Source organism: Trematosphaeria pertusa (genome assembly GCF_010094035.1).
Source record: "Trematosphaeria pertusa strain CBS 122368 unplaced genomic scaffold BU26scaffold_7, whole genome shotgun sequence".
NCBI lineage: Eukaryota > Fungi > Ascomycota > Dothideomycetes > Pleosporales > Trematosphaeriaceae > Trematosphaeria > Trematosphaeria pertusa.
The window spans coordinates 1,456,991-1,476,263 of NW_022987218.1; the positions used below are offsets into that span (position 1 = coordinate 1,456,991).

The window sequence follows — 19,273 nt, forward strand, 5'->3', positions numbered from 1 at the left end:
GCTCGGCGAATCCAGAGATGTACAAAGTTGCAACCTCAGTGTACACCTCGGAGGGAGATTTTGCATAATCCGGGACTATATCGTCCTCTTCCACGTCCATGGCCATTCCTAAAGCAGCATACACCTTATCCCGAGGATCTTCGCATTCATACGCTCGTATAAGTCGAAGAACCTCCAGCAACCGAATATTCGCACCGCCTTCCCTGTCTTTCCGAAAAGCATCAAGACGAATAGCCATACCATCGTCGAAGTCGATACTCATCCCAGAGCTTCCATAATGTGTAACGTGATGGGTGATTTCAAGCGCTGCCCGCAGATGATTCCAGTCCATTGAACGGGTCCCACAGAATAGGCGTGTGCGCGCAGGACTAGCAACAGACCCCTCTTGCACTATCCAAGCTCTTTTCCACCAGGGCCGGCGGCATATCATACGCAAAGCCTCCAGCGCCTTTTGTTGCCTCGAGCCGTTGAGACCAAAGAAGAAAGGGTCATTGCTCGGGATACTCGTAACTGCCAACTCCTCGGAGCCATTCCATTGCTGCTTCAAATCGTCAAACTTCACCTTCCATTCTTTCATTTTATCGAATGCGAGGTCGCTATCATGCGAAGCTTGGCCAAGCCAAATGGCGACTATCTCCGCTGAACGGTATATTGTATTCATGAGGCGCACTTGTCTGCTGCGCTCGTGGACGTCTGACTGGTTGATGCAGATCGAGTCTGCCCAGAACATCAGATTCCGTTCCCTTGCGAAGACGAAGATGGCATCGATTGCATCGGCCAGGTTAGCCGTGATACGGATGTCGCAGCCGTTCACATGAACGGCTTTTGATAGACTCTTAGATCCCCAGGTGTATGATAGAGCCACGTACGGCGGGGCTTTCTCGACTTCGACCGTAATCATCTGGCATGTCGGGGTTGGAGTCGGCAGGAACTTGATCAGCCTGATGGCTCGACTAGACCTGAGAGGCTGATAGGAAAATTTCCTCATCTCTTCGCTCTCTACCAAGGAGTCGCTCCTCTGCTTCGCCATTGTAGTGTTATCTCGGGGAACATGAAAGACAGGAGAACTGCTATGGTAGAGGCATGCATCTCGCGAGGTTTTCGAGGTTCGTACTCTGCCGAGGCTGAGTGCCACGCCTAGACTCAGCCTCGTGCCCGAAGGCATCCAAAGGTTACCCAGGAATGTGTAGGTAAAGATTGATTGATTGATTATTTCTCGTTTTGAGTGCAAGCAGAGCTACACTAAGAGTAAGGAAAGGAATAAGGTCATTCTAACCGCAACTATTTCCAGGACCTGTTTTATGGGCTCCCATTCGATTTATTCTTTTCTCGTATTTCCAATGACGTTGGCCGTATTACCAACTGTGTGGGATCTACCTTAGGTAGATCGTATCAAGCAAGAGGAATGAGTATAGGGCGTCATGACATCCGATCAGCTTATTTACCTACCCTGCCACTATGGCATTACAGTTACCGTGAAGCGCATAGGTTCCCGGACATGCATCGATATCCGGACCACTCCATTGAGAACATCCCCTCTATGGATGGGGTTCCAGGCTCCTGTCATTTACAAATACAGTACATCTTATTGCTCCTAGCTTACATTCTTAGTCTATGCATTCTGCGCCGGCAACTCTGCAAACGGCGGCTCATCAAAGCTCCTCACCTCCTCCCTCTTATGGCTCCTCACAGCCTCGCTATGCAGGATCTTACACCCATCGTCCACCACTACCCGAATCACGCCCACCAGCTTCTTCACTGAGAAGCTGCTCCCATAATTCACGGCGCCCTCCACCAGCCTATGTATGCTCTCTCTTATCCCCGAACCCTTATACAGATCGAGCTCCCTCCTCAAGTCTCCATAGCTCAGCTTCTGCCGGCGCGGTGTCGCCCAGAAGAGCTGCTGGAATATCATGATGAGGTCGCACACGATCTGGATGCCGACTTTTATAAAGCGCGGCGCGTCGAGGGCGCCGAGAGGAGCTACCGCAGCTGCGAGATTCGTGCGCCGGATGTAGGACTGCGAGGCTTCGCGGAACATGGTCTGCACGTAGTCCTTGGTGAAGAGGACGGATTGGCCGGGGAGATTCCAGACTGCGAGACAGTGGTGGAATGTGTCTTCGAAGAAATCGCCGAGCTTGACGCCGCGGAAGGGGTTTAGGGGAAGGGCGGATGAGACGATGAGACTGTGGAGAATCTTTTGCGGAAAGTGTTCGACGCATGCTGAATGCCTTTAGTCATGCATGTCCGCGAAGGAGGTTAATAGCGACGTACCCACGCGCTTCTGCTTGGCTAGAACGCCTTGAGCGCGGAACCAAACGATCCGCAGATTTGGTTTGACGATGGCTGTGGTCTCTACGGCGAGCTTCTGTACGAGCCGCTCATCTGTCCGGGTAAGCAGTGAACTCTAGGCGGCGTTCGCACCGTGTTTGCACCTTTCCTGGCCTTGGAGACCTCCTGGACCTTGACACCATATCCCATGGTACTCTCCAAGTATCCTCGCAGGTCAGCTATGTGCTCTTGTGCGGCTACCCGAGCGTTCCTCCAGTCATCTGCAGTCGCTTCCTCCATATCCTCGACCGCCTCCCTGAGCTTCTCACCAACGAAGGCGTCGTATTTCGTGAGCACGAAAACAAGCGGGATCTCTTTCTCTCGCAGGAAGCGAAACAGCTCGCGTTCAGCCTCGTGGAGCTGTCGTGGGTCGACGAGGGAAATGCAATACCTGCGTAAGGTTAGGCTGCGGACGTTCAGAGCAACAAAAAGCGACTCGACGTCTTACCAGATGCAATGCAGCTGCTCCTGCAGAGAGGGCTTAGCGCTACGGTACTCTATGAAGCTCTGAACCAGACTCAGATTATTATCTTCGCCAGTCTCAAAGCCGCAAGAGTCATGTATGACTAGCGCGGAGTTGCGGTTCTCGTCAACAATGGCATCATAGATGTTATGTTGCCCACCACCCCTCCTCACGGCATCTTCTTGCCTTACAACACCAGCCTTGAGGATCCTCAGTACGGTTCGTTGTCGATATCGGGAGACGTACCTCGTGTTCATCGATGCCAAAGACTTTGCTTAGCAAAGTCGTCTTCCCTACTCCAGCCTTGCCTATGATGCATATGCGGAACTTCCTACATTCGTGCTCGTAGTATTCGCGCTCCTGGACTTCGCTCCAGTCCCTACGAGGTGATGAGTTGTGCCGTGGCGCCATTTGCGCTAGGAATTAATCAAAGAGGATGATAGTGTGAGGTATGGGGGAAACCGATTATGGCAAATGACGGCTCCATAATGGGATTGGACCTCGAAGATGGCGTACAGGCAGCAAGGCAGACGAGCCTTCTCAGGAGCGGAGTAAACAGGCTATGAAAAGGGCGGAGAAGCAGGCTGAGTGCCGAGAGCATCCACAGATAAGCTGCAATATTCTCAATGGTTCGTGAAAAAGGCTGAAGAAAGCCTCGAAAGGCAGACGAGTCTTCACATGCATATTAGGCGACAAAGAGGTGATTGTGACGACATGTGGAGCGGAGAAGACCAAAAGCAGATACGGCGTCGAATCGGTTCGTTGTCATTTTTCGTGGGCGTGCCTTTTTGAGGCTCAGCTGAAGACTGTCGCCTTTCCCTACCACATCCGTCCCAATGTGGCGTATTATCGCGTGGGGCTTCGCTTAACCAGCACTACGCGCGTTTCCCCGGGTTTCGCGCAAAGGGACTGGTACTGTGGTGTCTCATTTCAAGAAGAACCATGGAAGAAGCTGAGAGTGACTTGCAAAGCGACGCAGTCCAACTTTCCGTGATAGATATGACCAGCCCGAATCAGTCAAGCACAAGTATAGGCTCCGCCAAGCTCTTCCTAAACCATGACCTGAAATGCATCAAACATAAGATGAGGAACGTGATGCAGAACGAGTATGCCATGGCGGCGACGGCGTCGACAAGCTGGATTCTGGAGTCATCAGCAGTGTTCGCGTATAGAATGTTCAGGTTCGGATATGTCCACGTACCCTAGTTGCACCCAGTGATGATTAATGAAGCCTCCATCGATTGCACTATACCCGTCAAGAGCCACGACTCCCGCACTACATCAAAAATTAGCTGGCAATCTGTGGAGGACGCGGGGATACATACTCGGCGAAAAAAGCTGTAAGGATCATTCCAACGAAGCCCCCGACGGTGTGGATCGCGAAGATGTCGAGTGAGTCAAATAGGTGTTTGCTGAGACGTATAGCGTACGACGAGCAGATGGAACCGAAAACACCAAAGATGGGTGCGAGGTATGGGGAGATATAGCCAGCAGCGGGAGTGACGGCCACCAGGCCCGCTACCACCCCATTGCAGAACGACAGTACCATCCTTTTGAAGAATCTCTGTCGATACACGTCGCGTTCGCTCTCGGTCAAAGACGGCTGTCCCTTCTGTTCGCGTTCCTCCTCGATCTCGAACAGCTTAGCGCGGTTGTACAGATTGTCGAGCAGAGACGCCGAGACACCACCTGCGCAGGCAGCTAGTTGTGTGCTGAAGATGGCAGACACTGCCCGCATATTAGCGCCCATTGCGCTACCGCCGTTGAAGCCGAACCAGCCGAGCCATAGCAGGACTGTACCTATGACTACCGTAGGGACATGCTCCTTGTCTTCCTTCTGGATCCAGTTCAGCACAGGTCTCTCGGTGCTGCCTTGTGCCCGTGCTCGTCGATTATAACGGTGGAGTTGGAGGCGGAAGAAGAGCGCATACGCAAGCGCGGACGTTCCAGCTGTAATGTGCACTGGCGTGCCGCCTGCAAAGTCGAGCGCGCCGGCCTTGTTAGCCCAACCGTCAGGGCTCCATGAAGAGTGGGCGATCGGGCAATAAACTAGGGTAACCCAGAGGACCACAAATAGTGCCCACTTCAATGTTCTTTCCTTGTATATCGTAGCTCCACTAAGTATAGAGGCACTGCGGTTCGTTAGCGGGAGGAATCGATACTCATGGCAGTGTCTTACGTGAAACATGCGAACATGCCCTGGAATAGAGCGTAAACAAGCTCCGGAATCTGGGGACCCTGGGCATTTCCCACTGGCCTGGTAAGCACTTCATGGAGTGCTGCACCGCTCGATCCACCCCAGAAACCGGAGCCAGATGGGGAGAAGGCGATGGCATATCCCCAAAGGAACCACTGTGAAAACTTCAGTGCGTGAATTGAACCGGGATATGATATGACCTACTACGAGACCGACAATACTTGTGGTTATGATGGGCATCCATGTCATGTTGATGTTGGCTTTCTTTGAAGTGCCGCTGTAGTGCAGGCTAATCCCAGGTACCATGAGGAGCACCAATGCACTGCATACCATCATCCATACAATGTCCGCGCCCTGAGCTCGATTAGTCTGAGAATACCCCATCTTGCTGACACCTACATCATAATATAGTGTAGGTCGTCGCCGAATCTCCTCGTCCGTTGCGTTGATATTGAAGCGATGGTTTGGCACGACCTCGAACGTACGAATTGATGCATCCATGACACTCGGTTTTGGACAGAAGGTGAGGGTATAGCGTTGAGGAAAAAAAGGTGACGCAGTGCCAGTACTGGGCAATGATGTAGGAAGGAACCAGGACGATCTAGGACACAGGAGGATGCCTCCGCTTCCTTTGCCCCTTGCCTCTGGGCGTTATCGCCACGGTGGGCGCAGCGGTCTGCCTCGTTGACGCCTTGTAGAGAGCTGTGGCATGAACATCGTGATGTGGTGGTTTGGTCCAGTCGTTTACGCCACCAATTATTGGCGCCAACGGAAAATGCCGCCACGGTCAGGCAGAAAGCGAATCTCGTGTGATTGGACTGCATGAGGCTCTGTACTGGGCGGGTGGGTGACGGGCGTGTGACGCGCTTGGTAACAAGCTCATCCTCGCTCTTCCGAAGCTCCACGCCCATAACGATCATCCATCAACACAGTCATGAGCGGGGAACAACACAGCATCGTGGTCGATGGTGTCAACGGCCCTTGGCAGCAAGTAATAAATGTTGGACATTTTCTCCGCTATTCGCGCGGACTTTATGAGCTTATCGAGGCCGACATTCAGCGAGGACAAGGAGAAACCCAAATTGCGGTCCCGCCAACACTCACCCGCAGTACGATGGAGCGGCTCATAAGGTGGATCGACCGGGGCGTGCCGCATCGAGATGAATTGACATTCCTCGAGCTTTTGCGACTGAGCACTGCAGTATGGCATTACAAATGCGATCCTGGGCTTTTCGCAAGGCTGGCATCGATTAGGCGGGAGCAAATCGTACCGCAAAGCGACCTGGGGGTGGAAGCCGCGGGGTGGACATTCATAGCACTGGTATTCGGCTGGCGAGGGGACTTCGAAGACGCGTCGAGGCAGTTGATCTGTGCGTTTACGATAATTGATTTTGTCGACGGTGTTCCTTACTTCCCTGCAAGGCTCAGAGGTATGCTCGATCGGACGTATAAGGTGCTGCGACTGACGATGAATAGACGCAATAGTCGCCGCAAGAAGAAGGTTGCTTCGAAGCACATTCAGGTTCATCAAGAACGATGTGATGAAATACTTGAGGCGCGGCGTCTCATTCAACCACATCAGCCAAAGCCTCCATGACAAAGGAATTGACATAACCTTGACTGAGAGCGAGTTCGTTCAGGGAGAGAACAACACGACGAACCTTTGCCCAGTACGGATGTTAGATATCTTGGAGGAGGTGGCACTAGATAGACCGCAGGAAGGCCAACCCCTAGAGTCGATCCCGGCAACCGAGCCAGCCAGTGGATCTTCCACTTCTGGGTCTGGCAGAGAGACGCGCCAGTCCACTGTCTCCGATTCAAGCGGAGGTGCAACAATATTGACCCTTAGGGGCGACTCGGGCGTAAATGAAGGGTCCATAAGACGTTTCGTGTCAAGCTACTTGTCCCGGAAGAGACCCAAAGAAAGGGAGCGCAAACAGTCGTCTTTCTGGACGCGAGACGACGTCGGAATATTCGAGACGATAACCGCCGAGCTTCGGGGACGGATAGAGTCGCGCAGGTTAGAGCTTTTTGGTGGATGTGGACTTGACATCATCGGATTCCAGGATCTCAGGCGGGAACGACTGCTACTAGTTCAAGCGCAGGGAACTGCATAAGAGATGGACGAATGGGACCGAGTGCGCGCGGAAGGAACAAGATTGCGAGCCTTCGTTGATGGTACCGCCCGGGGTGGATGCTATTGATGAAAGCGATGTTACATGAAGGGAGCGCAAGTCAGCTCAAAGGTGACAAAGCGGAAGACTGGTGGGACGATGAGAGAGAGGCAGTTAATCAGCCGGTACAAAACGGTGGGCCCCGCGATCCGTAATGCCCACCGGCTTCAAGCTTCAAAGCTAGTCTGGTAGCAGTATAGAACGTTGGCTCAGGCACAGGGAAGAGAGTAAGGCATTGACTTGTGGTCAGTTCTGTGCGGTATAATCTCACTATCGGCGCAGACTCACCAAAAACCGATTCCTTTTCGCTGCCTCGGCGATGCCCTCGTTTCGAATCCGCGTCTGGAACAGGAAAAGGAGAAAGACGAGGAGAAGCCAAGAACGACCTTTGAAAATGGCTAGACTTCTTTTGGTTAGCGCCTGCAGCCGACGTCATCTGTCACCACCCTCCTCTGACCATCGACTTCGGCGTCTTGCTTCAGTTCAGACCTTCAGATGAAGAAGTTCAAAGATAGATTCACTGGACGCCTCCTCTTCGTCCCTCAAAGCTAAGCCAAGCTAAAAGATGTCCAGCTCGGTACATTGATACACCGAGCAAACTATCCATCCGTTACCGGCGTCAATCACGCACATGGATTTACAGTTGGAAGCCTTCCACATATACCAGCCTCCTAACAACAAATTTCATCCTCCAAAATGGCATCCACTCCACAAGGCCCCCGCCGTATCGGCCAATATCTCTACCTCAAGCCCTCCTGCATCGACGCCTACAAAAAATGCCACGCAGCCGTCTGGCCCGAAGTCCTCGAGCAAATCAAGGACTCCAACATAAAAGACTGTAAATATCTTTCCCCACCAGAGCCGCCACACTACAGGCGGCTTAAGCCTAACACTGACTGGTCCAGACTCCATATATCTCTCCCTAACGCCTCGTCCGATGCTGTTTGCCAGCTTCAAATATGTGGGGAATGCGTGGGATGAGGATATGAAGCGCATGGCGGCGAACCCGAAGGTGCAGCAGTGGTGGGAAATGACGGATGGGATGCAGGAGAGCCCTGTGGAGGGGGCGGTGGGGAGTAAGAGCGGGCCGGGGTGGTGGGGGCAGACGGAGGAGGTGTTTTATTTGGAGTAGAATGGGTAGAGTATGAAGAATTCACTTTTCTAAGAATGGCAGCTGGTGTAATTTGACTGCGGAACAAAATGGGCGGAAGCATCACTCTTCGGATCGGAAAATGTGTCGTAATGCACTGACTTGGTCCGAAATAGAATGCCCACGCGAAATTTCCATCTATACTCTGAAATAGCTACTAGCAGAAACAGCACCAGGATATCTGAAAGAGTCGGGCATAGCATCCAGCTCTTCAAACAAGATATCTGAATCCCTGCTGCAGCTTCGTCCCCTCCTCGACAGACACACCCTCCATCCTGGCCGTCTGCTCCACAACGTCTCCCTGCACCTCCCACGCCATCTCGCCCTCCTCAATCTTCTTATTCAGCCGCTGCAAAATAACCTTGAAGACATAGCAGCCCACAATCGTAACGCCAAACATAGACAACACAATCCCATAGCTCTTCCTATATCCATTCGACGGCAGATTCCACACATAAGAGCCAGCGATGTTGCCGAGCTGCGAAAACGCGTTGATCATAGCTATAGCCACGGCGCGCTTGGCAGGCGGGCGCGGGAAGGACGACGAGATCCACGAGTAGAAGACGATGAAGCCGGCGTAGGAGGAGGCCTGCAGGAAGAGCGCGAGGTAGCGGGCGGCGACGTTGAGTGTGGACATGCTGATGACGAAGCCGACGATACCGAAGAGGATGGGGCCGACGATGTGCCAGAAGCGCTCCTGCGTGCGGTCCGCGTGCCACGAGTTGATCAGGCTGACGATGCAGGAGAAGACCCACGGCGGCGCCGACATCAGCAGCGTCGGGATGTAGGGGAAGCCGAGCGTGCCCGTCAGCGTGGGGAAGAAGGCGTTGAAGCTGAGCCCCACGACGTAGGCCGTGAAGGTCAGCATCATGACGTAGATTTTGACGTCTTTGACTGCCATGATGAGGCCTGCGTATGGGGACTGGGTCTCTGAGTCTGCGTCTGCTTCGCCCACGTCTTCGGTCATGCGCAGCACGGCGACGGCGCGTTCCTCTTCGGTGAAGCCCTTCGTGTTATGTGGCAGATCGGGGAGGATAAACACTGCAGCGATGGCGATCGCCATCGTGGCGGCCCCTTCAATCCAGTAAAGCCAGCGCCATGCACGATGGCCCAGCGTGTTCTCCATATTCGAAAGCACAGCCGCTCCAACAAGCGAGGAAAAAGCGTTAGAGATGAGGTTTCCGCAGAAAAGGATCGCGTTCCGGAGGGTGAGTTCGCGGCGCGTGTACCATTTGGACAAGATGAGAAGGGCGCCAGGCAAGAAGGCCGCTTCAACGAAGCCGATGCAGAACCGGATGGCGACCATGCCCCCAAAGTTCTGCGTGATGCCGGAAAGGATCGAGATCATGCCCCACAGGACCATCGCAACGGAGATGTAGACCGAGGGGCGCGAGATGCGGTTGATGAGCATGTTGCTGGGTACTTGCATCAGGATATAGCCAACGTAAACTGGATTTCGTCAGCGCTGGCCTACTTGATCCGGATGTTCGAAGAGCCGCTTACGGATACTCAAGCAAGTAGCATATTGCGTGTTGTTGATGCCGAGATCCTCCTGAAGGCCGCCCAAACGCGCTGCCGCGATATTGTTTCCTAATAGCTAAATTAGTAGAAGTAAAGAATCTCATAATGGAAGCCCTACTGTCCAGATAATTCATAATATAGATGGCAACAAACAATACAAATCGGCTGTCGAGCTTCCGCTTCAGACTCTTCTCCACTATCTTCCTCCGCTCGGGGTCCATATGGCTCGCGACATTGGCCCCCTTGACGGGTACCACCACATTATGCGTCTCGCTAGCGATATCCACATCGTCCTTGAAGTCGCGGGACGCCATGATGCAGTCTTCTTTCGTCCGTAGCGGTCGGGGATGGCGATAGCAGGTCGTCAGGCGTGGGGATACCAATTTTATATGAACTCCCCCCCAATCCCTGCAATCTCGGCGCACTCTCCCCGACCAGCTTTGCTCCCCGGCCTCCATATCCGCCCGCTGCACGACAGCTCCAGCGTTACATTACCCCGGCGCTCCCTCGTCGAATTTTGCACGGTGATGGCAGCCAAGGCCGATAAAGCGCGGCTCCGTTGCCGCATGCGGTAACCCGCACTAATGCGGGGAAGACGATCGCCAGTCGCAGACGCCGAGGGGCCAGAGTCGGGCCGCAAAAGCTGGAGACGAATCGACGCTTGTTGTGGTACGATGCGCAGGACGGCAGTGCGGAGCGGCTGCGACGCGAGCTACGGTGTGGAATTCCCCGGACAGAACGACGTGCGGAACAGCTCCCCTGGAGGCCTTCGCGGGTGCGTACAATGGGACGTATAATTCGCTGAGCCAATCTTACGTACTTGTACCTGCGTGGCGCCAGACACGTGAGCGGCATGTCCACTTGCGATTGGTTAGCTATATCACGTGACTGACAAACTTCTAGCACTGCGGAGGTACGCGAGCCCTTGGATTCCCTACCCCAAGAGACAAGGCGGCCTGGTTGGCTGGGGAGGCAAAGCGTTTTCCCGAGGCGTCTCAACGGCCGTCTTGGCCTGCATGAGCCGCACCTAAATACCTGGACGCCGCGCGAGAATTCTCGGAGGGGACAACGGATAACCGGGTCGGCCTTTGAATTCGCTTGCTCGGCCAATGAAGCCTGTGCTCGGATACGGGTTCCTGGATGTCGGCTTCGGAAGCAAACACCGCGGACCGCTGAATACCCGGTGCGTGGAAATCTGTGGAAAAGTGCGGGTCTTCCGGGGCTTGATATATCTGGCTAGCCGTCCCAGGTTGCTCACTCGAAGCACTGAAGTCCGCGCATCGCTCGCTGAACAAACTGCCAGGATCGTCTTAGACTATGGTCCCTGCTGTACATTGGACAGGAAGAAAAAGCCAAAGAAAAGACATAGTATGTGATACAGCAGAATACATAGGAAACGGCGTGATAAAGTAAGCTCATAGGAAGGGTATCTCTACGTTCAAAGGGCATCTCCCCCCAACAATCAGGAAAAGCCGACCTTACCCTCGTGTCAATGCAATCCCTACACTGACAGTAATGTACAATCCATCATCCCGGTCATACAATTGCACCGGCAATGTCGTTTTCGTCTCCATGGATCCAACCCCTCATGTCGATCCAGTCGCGCTCCAAGTCGTAGCCATACCTGTCGTCCATCTGCCTAGTTGTCATCACCGTCACCATCGTCGTCTTTCTTTCCGACGGCCTCCATCTCAATCTCTTTATCAACATTGCCCTTCCGGTCCTTTGTAGTAATCCTGTACTTTCCGCCCTCCCAAAGATCCTTGAGCGTAACCTCCTTCGTGCGGCCGAGAGACTCAATATCGCCAATACGATCCAGCGTCGCTTCCAGGAACTTCTCGAAGCCGGGTTCGGAGCAGATTTCATTGAAAGCGCGCTGCATGGGCACGCTGTCAGCACGGACCATGGCGTGCGAATCAATGGCGAAGATGGAGAGGTCATGGTGCTGGCGGATGAAGTCGGCTCGTGTCATAATGTAGCGGGCTTGGTGGAGAGGGAATTCAGGGAGGATGTGGCCAAAACGGGGGTCGTATGTCTGTTCCATTTCGAGGGACTTTTTGTACAAGGCGTGGGCAAGGACCATTGCCGTGGACTGGTAGGCGGATTAGTCGCATGGTTCTTGGGCAATGAGGCTGAAAAGGATGACGTACCGCATACTTCTGCTGGTCCATAACGTCGTCATCCATCTCCTCGCCTAGTATGCCGCAATTGTTGAGAAACCACGTCTTCTCCATCTGGCATATCTCCTCACACTTCTTAATCATATTCCGGGATTTTGCGACGCGGTTCAGGAAAGTCAGACGGCCCCCTATCCTGTCATAGACATCTTCTAGAACCACTTCCGGCGTGGCCTCGCTCCAGTACTTCATTCGATAGTTCTTCAAAGCTTGCATGGCACGATCTTTGGGAAGGTCCGACACTTGGGTAACCTCCATCCGAGTCGCATGCTGCTTGAGTCTTTCGTAGACCCAGTATTTGTCGGAATTGACGATGACGGTGGCAAGGTTCGATGCAGCCCATTGCTCGGCGCGCTGCTGGATGAGCTCGATGAGATCACGACCGTCTTCATCATCCCTAATCAGATGTGCCTGGTTGATGATCAAGATGAGCGGCCGGCCAACCTTGGTGCGTCGCTTCAGAGCCACTTTTTCTAGCTTGTTGAATGCTCGTTCAATGTCCAGCAGAGCTGACGCGTCCCGGGGCCCACGGATGGAAAACAGGGCTCCTATGTTATCCTCGTGGAACTCAAAGTCCAGACATCGGCCGAGGCGGATGCGGAAGATCTCTGGGTCTGCGTGGGCTTCCATCATGGCGACTCCCTCGCCGTTGATCTTGGACATTGCTTCAATCAGCATGGAGCTCTTTCCGGTCCCCTTTTCGCCAATGAGTAGATGGTAGCGACCCTTCTCTTTTCCGCTGACGATGTTGTTGATCCTGTCCTGCTCCTCACGTGGAATCCATCGGTCGTAGTCACCCTCGTCAGTGGTTCCGGGTATGTCACCAAAGGCTTTCTCCTCTTTCGGAACCTCTTTGCCGGCGGCGGCGAGCTCGAGAACGGGGTCCCCGGGACTGAAGGCATTTTCCATCTTTTCCAGTACCATGTACTTGTAGTACCTTGTGTAGCTGAAACCGACAAGCCCTAGGATAAAGATGGATGCGCCGGTAGTCGCAGCGGCCTCAAACATTTTGAAGGCTGTACCCCTCCATTTCGACTTGGACTTGGCCTCATCCTCTTCGTGAGCGCCCTCAGTAGCGTCGTCCACGGGATTGGGTGCGTCATTTCCAGGGGCTAATTATATGTAAACGTAAGTACTATACAGAATCGTAGCACCTACTGGGCGGACCCGACTGGCCAGTTAGTCCACGACTAAACGGAGGCTGATTGCGCGGTCTTCCTGCACAGCCAGCCTGCTGGAACCGGCAGAGAAAGGGACGTGGGTGCGGGTGTTGAAACGCGACCTGGGATGGTGCTGTGGCAGTCCTGAGGAGGGTTCGTCGCATAAACATTATTACCTTGCGCGGCGTCGGGCGCCGCGCGACCGCACACGTGTCGTCGAGAAACGCGCCACACGCTCAAACGACGGGCCAACGAAAGGCCAACGAAAGGAAATGAAACGAAAGACAGACATGCAAGAGGAATGAAAGCAATTGAGAGGACAAACGGCAGCAGGAGACGCGTAGACGGAGAATCGGCGCTGCTAGGGATCGGGGAGAGATTTCAGGGCGCGGTTGGCGAAGGCCGTGCGGCCGATCACTCCCGAAACTGAAGATAGCCAAGAATGGCGAGCACGCATGTTGGAGGCGACCGTCCCGCGGCGGAGGAGCAATACAGCCATTCTCTTCAAGACAGTTTACATGATGCAGGAGCAGCAGACGAACGGGCAAGGCAGAAAGCGAGTGTAGTCCGCAGCCTGGTGTTGGGGGCCGCAGGGCTGCTCGGTAGACGCTCGGGAGTGCTTTCGGCTTAGCGGCTTCCCCGGCGTCGTGGGACGAAAAAGTTTTGGAAGCATGATGCTTTCTTCTCCCACTCTCCATCCCCTCTGTACGCGCCCATTGTACATTAATGCTCCCTTTTTGTATATTATCTTCTCCGTCCGCAGCTGTTCCTTCCTTCTCACGCTGTGCTTTCCCGGAGTTGTAATTTGTTTGCCCTCGCGAATCCAACATGTCCGCGAGCAATAATGACGCTTCCGCTGCAGGTGAGCTACCCACCCCTACGCACGTCGGATTGTGCCCGCGACAGCCCATTTTCCACGTCAAAAACAATCCGGCGCAGCTCATGGCTAACAATTGTGCAGCTGCAGAGGCCGCCCAGACCGCCGCCGCCGAGCAACCCGCAGCGGGCCAGGGAGCCGTGACGGAGCAAGCCGGGGAGGAGGATGCCAATGGCCACCCTGAGAGTACGTCTTGCGTCACCCATGTAGAGCTTGCAGCAAGTGACTAACAGCAGCGCAGCCATCTTCTCCATCACCGTCAAGCTCCCCCATGCGCCGTTCGAGCATTCCATCACGGTTCGTTAGCCGGGCAACACAAGGAGGGAAGCATGGCTGATGCATGGCAGATCTCGACGCAGGAACAGGTCCAGGACCTCCGCCAGGCCATCATCGAGACGCCGCCGCTGTTCCAGTACTCGTGCTTCCACCTGGAGCTCGATGGGCAGCGCATCAACGACTACGTCGAGCTCTCCGAGGTGCCGGGCCTCAAGGCCGACGCGGTGCTGACCCTCGTGGAGGACCCATACACGGAGAAGGAGGCGCGCATGCATGTCATCCGCGTCCGGGAGCTGATTGGCGCTGCCGGCGACCGCACCGATGCCCTCCACGGCATCACCGCGGGCCTGTCGCTGCACGACACCCTTGGGCTGGACGAGTCTGGCAAGCCAAAGCAGGAGGGTGCAGACAAGACGCCCCTGAGCGATTACGACTTCAAGGCCAAGGGTGACGTGAAGATTCTGCTGCCACCTACGCAGGAACCTGCGCCCAAGACGATAAAGTCCATTTCCGTTTCCTCGTGGAACCCGCCCCCGTACCACCTGCGGTCGAAGGGGCACCTGCTGTATCTGCACGTCACCACCAACGAGGGCGAGCAGCATCACATCACGGCCCATGTCGCCGGCTTCTACGTGAACAAGTCGACCAATGCCAAGTTCGATCCGTCACCGCGTCAAGCACCAAAAGACCACTCGGCCCACTCGCTCCTAGCCCTCCTCGAGGACATCTCCCCCTCCTTTAGCTCCTCCTTCAAAGCGTACCTTGAACATACTCAGAAGAGGGATCCGCTCACCTTCTTCCAGCTCTCCAATGCCATCCCCGCGAACCCCTGGCTCGTCCCTGCGCCAAACTCGCCGCATACTACCCACCAGCCCGATCTGGCACGGACACAGGAGAGCTACCTGATCGCCGGCGTGGAGAACACGGAGACGCTTCGAGACTGGAATGAGGAGTTTCAGTCGACGCGGGAGATGTCCAAGGAGGCTGTCCAGGACCGCGTGTTCCGTGAACGGCTCACCTCGAAGCTATTTGCAGACTACAATGACGCTGCCACTCGCGGTGCTATGCTGGTTGCGCGCGGCGAGATCGCACCCCTCAACCCGACAGAAGCCAAGGACGCCCAGATTTTCGTGTACAACAACATCTTCTATTCATTTGGTGCCGACGGTGTAGGCACTTTCGGAACCGAAGGTGGCGATGAGGCAGCTCGTGTGGCAGTTGGAAAGGATGTCTTCGGCGTTCGCGCGGTGAACAATCTTGACATCCCCGGTCTTTTCACCTCCGGGACAGTCGTTGTTGATTATCTCGGCAAGCGCATCGTTGGCCAGAGTATCGTTCCTGGCATTTTCAAGCAGCGGGATCCCGGGGAGCACCAGATCGACTATGGTGCGGTTGAGGGCAAGGAAATCGTCGCGGACGATAAGTCATTCGTTCCTCTTTTCGAGCAGCTGTCGAAAGCCCTCCGAGTCAAGAGGCATCCCGTATGGGACAAGGACAACGTTCGACACGAGCTTGAGGGCAGCGTTGAGACAAAGGGTCTGATTGGTACTGATGGAAGGCGATATGCGCTTGATCTGTACCGTCTTACTCCGGTAGACGTGTCCTGGATCGAAGAGCATTGGAGCGAGCCGGACAAGGATGGCAAGCCGAAGCCCAAGGAAAAGGACTACCCCCACCGTATGGCCACTCTGCGCCCTGAACTCGTGGAATCGTATGGCCGGCTGAAGCTGCGAGAATACGTCAAAAAAGAGCTGGAAAAGAAGGCCGAGGCCTCCAAGACCGGCGAAGGCGCGGAGAAGCTCGAGGCGAATGGCGATGAAGAGCCGAAGAAGGGGACTTCCGAGGAGCGGGAGATAAAGGAGGATGCGGAAGCCGCTGACCAGGACCGCGTCGACATCTCCGGCTTCGAGTTCGCCCTGAACCCGGATGTTTTCTGTGGTCAGCACCCTCAGTCGGATGAAGACAAGGAAGAGTGGGCCAAGGACGAAGCCGAGGTTCGCGCAGCTTGCAACCACCTGCTTTCCGACATTATCCCGCGCTTGATTGAGGAGCTCAAGGACGGTGATGTCGGCTTCCCCATGGACGGCCAGTCTTTGAGCGTGCTTCTTCACAAACGCGGAATCAACATCCGATACCTCGGCAAGATCGCCGAACTCGCTGACAAAGAAGACCCGCGTCTTCAGGCCCTCAGGCGGCTAATCATCCAGGAAATGATTGCTCGCGGTTTCAAGCACTTTGCCAACTCGAAGCTGCGCAATCTTTCTGCTCCTTTTACTGCTCCGTGTGTTGCGCATCTGCTCAACTGTCTTCTCGGTAGCGAGCTGAACGCGAAACCTGTCGCCGAGACCGACTCTGCGCTGAAGCCCCTGTATCCGGAGTGTGACTTCAGCTTTGAGAAGCTGACTCCTGAGGACGTGAAGAAGGAAGTCCTGGCACAAGTTGCTCTGAGGTATCGGTACAACCTCGGTGATTCCTGGGTCGAGTCAGACAAACAGCTGCAGCTCCTGCGAGAAGTTTCTCTGAAGTTGGGCCTGCAACTGGAGAATAAGGAGTATGCTTTCACGAAGCAAGCAGTTGCTAACGGTGTTTCGACTGAGTCGGCACCATCTACCAACGGGCATGCGACTTCGTCAAGCAAGAAGAAGAAGAACAAGACCGCTTCTCCCTCGCGTGCGGCAAGTCCGGTCGCCAGCGGGCCTCAGACATTCCACGCCGACGATGTTCTGAACATTGTTCCGGTGGTGAAAGAGGCGTCACCGAAGAGTGTCCTTGCCGAGGAAGCCCTAGAAGCCGGCCGTATGTCCATCGCCTCGGAGCAGAAGGAACTTGGACAGGAGCTTCTGCTTGAATCGCTCACCCTTCATGAGCAGATTTACGGAGTCCTTCATCCGGAGGTGGCTCGGGTGTATCACACCCTTTCGAACCTGCTCTTCAACTTGGACGACAAGGTTGCCGCCCTAGAGCTCGCACATAAGGCTGTCATCGTCTCCGAGCGGACGCTTGGCATCGACCACGCCGATACGGTGCTGGCCTATCTGAACCTCGCCTTGTTCGAGCACGCTACAGGCAACGGCAAGACCGCGCTGATCTATGTTCGCCACGCTCTCGAGCTGTGGAAGATTGTCTACGGTGCCGACCATCCCGACTCCATTACAACCCTCAACAATGCGGCCGTAATGCTCCAGACATTGAAGAACTTCCCAGAGTCCAAGGTGTGGTTCGAAGCCTCCCTTTCCATCTGCGAAGATGTATCCGGCAAGAATTCGATGAATACGGCCACTCTCCTTTTCCAGACTGCGCAATCTCTCGCCCTGGTAAAGGACATGCGGGGTGCCGTCAACCGCATGCGCGAGTCGTACAACATTTTCAACACGCTGCTCGGCGCTGAGAACCAGAATACCAAGGAAGCAGAGCAATGGCTCGAGCAGCTCACTTCGAGCGCCGTCACTCAGGCTAAGCAGACGCAGGCCCTCGCCTCAGGCCGCCTTCGCCGCATTGGACTTACTGGTAGGGGCTTGAGGCCTCAGGCAGCGGTCGGACAAACAACCAGCGAAACCACGACGGCCAACAGGCCGCGCAGCAGCACGAATCGCGTCGACCAGCGCAGCATTGAGGAACTGCTACGATATATCGAAGGCGACTCGCCGAAGAAGACGCCTAAGAAGCGGACACCCGCGGCGAACCCGAAGAGAAGAACGCAGAAGGCTTCGTGAGAAGCACACGACGCATCAATATCCATTTCCCCGTGCTTATCGATGCACCCCCAAAAGCACACACCTTTTTGTTTGACGATGTTTCGAGACGGCCGGCAATCATACTTCCATACCCTTGTACTATTAACACCTGTAATTGTGCGTTTCATCCTATCATCTCCAATCATCTGTTGGCGGGTCTACCCTCGGTGAATTTGATCTTCGCGCTTGCTGCTGCATTTTGACTCCTTTTTTTTCTTCTCTTTTGGTGGATTGCGCTCTTGGCGTCCGGCTGCCCGACGTTTCTTTCCACTTGCGCATGGCGATAGAGGGTTTCGACACGGACCTTGTAATATATCAGCATGCGTATTGATATGGGGTGGTTGGCGGTGGGGCATACAAAAGGTGGACGGATGGATGGTATGGCGGGTGGGATGGATCGTTATAGATGCATGTACCCGTATATCAACGCAGAAGTGTCTCCTCTTTCCACTGCACTGGCTGGACGACATCACTAAAATCAGCTGTACCGGCAGGCGCGTTAGTATGGAGGGAGCATGAAGCAGTTCTTCCCTCGGGCGAGGCTTCGCTGTACATGATTTTGGCGAGGATGGCAGTCCTCACTTCAATGGTGGAGTACTGCGGGAGTAAGTGTTATCCGGCGACGTGCGTTGTATGCTTGACGCCCACTCTGATTCTAGGACACTGCAAAAGAGCTTCTGAGGACAAGAGAAGGGTTCACTGATCCGCGCAAACTATGAGAAAGACATCTTGACGGGCTAGAAATGGTCTCGCTGGCGAATACCCCGCAGCGAAGGCCATGTATATTGAGAAGAAAGCACCGCGTCGCTGGCTGATGTCAACGGCGGCCGGAACGTCTGATGTGGATAGCTATAGCTGGCAGTCTCGCGCTCATAGAAAACTACCGTAAGGTGCCCAAAGAATCTGTTCTGCACGTCAACCACATCCGGACTTGACCCGGACTTAAGCGGGCCTTGTAACATAAGAGCCGATGTTGAAGCTGACCTCGGGAGCCCGACGGAATCCGCTGCGCTGCGATAGGTAGTCCCGAAAGTGCATCTCTCTTATCCAACGTTGCCGTCATCTCCCGGCTCACTCGGCGCAAGTTTAAGCGAAGCAGTTCGCGCATGCCCGCAATCAAAATGCTTGCCCCTCCATCTTACCGAACACAGCCTCAGCCCTACGCAGCCCAAGTCCGCAATGCATAAAGATTGCAGCGCAAAGCTGGCGCGAA

At 54.7% G+C, this 19,273-nt stretch overlaps 8 protein-coding genes across 8 annotated transcripts; 3 read left to right on the forward strand and 5 right to left on the reverse strand.

The window, feature by feature from the left end:
* Window positions 1-382: 382 nt before the first annotated feature.
* BU26DRAFT_426773 (heterokaryon incompatibility) lies at window positions 383-901 on the reverse strand (the record flags this gene model as incomplete). Its single annotated transcript, XM_033823696.1, has 2 exons — window positions 383-439; window positions 512-901. Coding segments are annotated over 2 exons (447 nt in total), but the record flags the coding sequence as incomplete, so codon positions are not given.
* Window positions 902-1,612: 711 nt separating this feature from the next.
* On the reverse strand, window positions 1,613-3,213 carry BU26DRAFT_605069 (uncharacterized protein; the record flags this gene model as incomplete). Its single annotated transcript, XM_033835562.1, has 5 exons — window positions 3,041-3,213; window positions 2,780-2,994; window positions 2,436-2,722; window positions 2,275-2,385; window positions 1,613-2,223 (listed from the first exon to the last, which is right to left on the reverse strand). The coding sequence occupies exons 1-5, from the start codon at window positions 3,203-3,205 to the stop codon at window positions 1,613-1,615; spliced, it is 1,389 nt and encodes a 462-aa protein (XP_033684184.1). The 5' UTR covers window positions 3,206-3,213.
* Window positions 3,214-3,573: 360 nt separating this feature from the next.
* On the reverse strand, window positions 3,574-5,950 carry BU26DRAFT_313511 (Rh-like protein/ammonium transporter). The gene is made up of 6 exons (XM_033821959.1): window positions 5,391-5,950; window positions 5,196-5,345; window positions 4,974-5,146; window positions 4,120-4,926; window positions 3,996-4,070; window positions 3,574-3,937 (listed from the first exon to the last, which is right to left on the reverse strand). The coding sequence occupies exons 1-6, from the start codon at window positions 5,490-5,492 to the stop codon at window positions 3,808-3,810; spliced, it is 1,437 nt and encodes a 478-aa protein (XP_033684185.1). The 5' UTR covers window positions 5,493-5,950; the 3' UTR covers window positions 3,574-3,807.
* BU26DRAFT_564844 (uncharacterized protein) lies at window positions 5,926-7,108 on the forward strand (the record flags this gene model as incomplete). Its single annotated transcript, XM_033833316.1, has 2 exons — window positions 5,926-6,421; window positions 6,468-7,108. The coding sequence occupies 2 exons, from the start codon at window positions 5,926-5,928 to the stop codon at window positions 7,106-7,108; spliced, it is 1,137 nt and encodes a 378-aa protein (XP_033684186.1).
* A 546-nt stretch (window positions 7,109-7,654) lies between these two features.
* BU26DRAFT_484490 (rhamnose mutarotase) lies at window positions 7,655-8,297 on the forward strand (the record flags this gene model as incomplete). Its single annotated transcript, XM_033825853.1, has 2 exons — window positions 7,655-8,003; window positions 8,071-8,297. Exons 1-2 carry the CDS (start codon window positions 7,862-7,864, stop codon window positions 8,295-8,297), a joined length of 369 nt encoding a protein of 122 aa, XP_033684187.1. The 5' UTR covers window positions 7,655-7,861.
* Window positions 8,298-8,526: 229 nt separating this feature from the next.
* On the reverse strand, window positions 8,527-10,150 carry BU26DRAFT_427301 (MFS general substrate transporter; the record flags this gene model as incomplete). Its single annotated transcript, XM_033823724.1, has 3 exons — window positions 8,527-9,764; window positions 9,819-9,905; window positions 9,955-10,150. 3 exons carry the CDS (start codon window positions 10,148-10,150, stop codon window positions 8,527-8,529), a joined length of 1,521 nt encoding a protein of 506 aa, XP_033684188.1.
* A 906-nt stretch (window positions 10,151-11,056) lies between these two features.
* Window positions 11,057-13,300, reverse strand: BU26DRAFT_605073 (uncharacterized protein). Its single transcript, XM_033835563.1, has 3 exons — window positions 13,172-13,300; window positions 11,987-13,125; window positions 11,057-11,928 (listed from the first exon to the last, which is right to left on the reverse strand). Exons 2-3 carry the CDS (start codon window positions 13,019-13,021, stop codon window positions 11,476-11,478), a joined length of 1,488 nt encoding a protein of 495 aa, XP_033684189.1. The 5' UTR covers window positions 13,022-13,125; window positions 13,172-13,300; the 3' UTR covers window positions 11,057-11,475.
* A 701-nt stretch (window positions 13,301-14,001) lies between these two features.
* Window positions 14,002-18,039, forward strand: BU26DRAFT_505255 (uncharacterized protein; the record flags this gene model as incomplete). Its single annotated transcript, XM_033826833.1, has 4 exons — window positions 14,002-14,035; window positions 14,135-14,236; window positions 14,292-14,347; window positions 14,398-18,039. The coding sequence occupies 4 exons, from the start codon at window positions 14,002-14,004 to the stop codon at window positions 18,037-18,039; spliced, it is 3,834 nt and encodes a 1,277-aa protein (XP_033684190.1).
* Window positions 18,040-19,273: the final 1,234 nt, after the last annotated feature.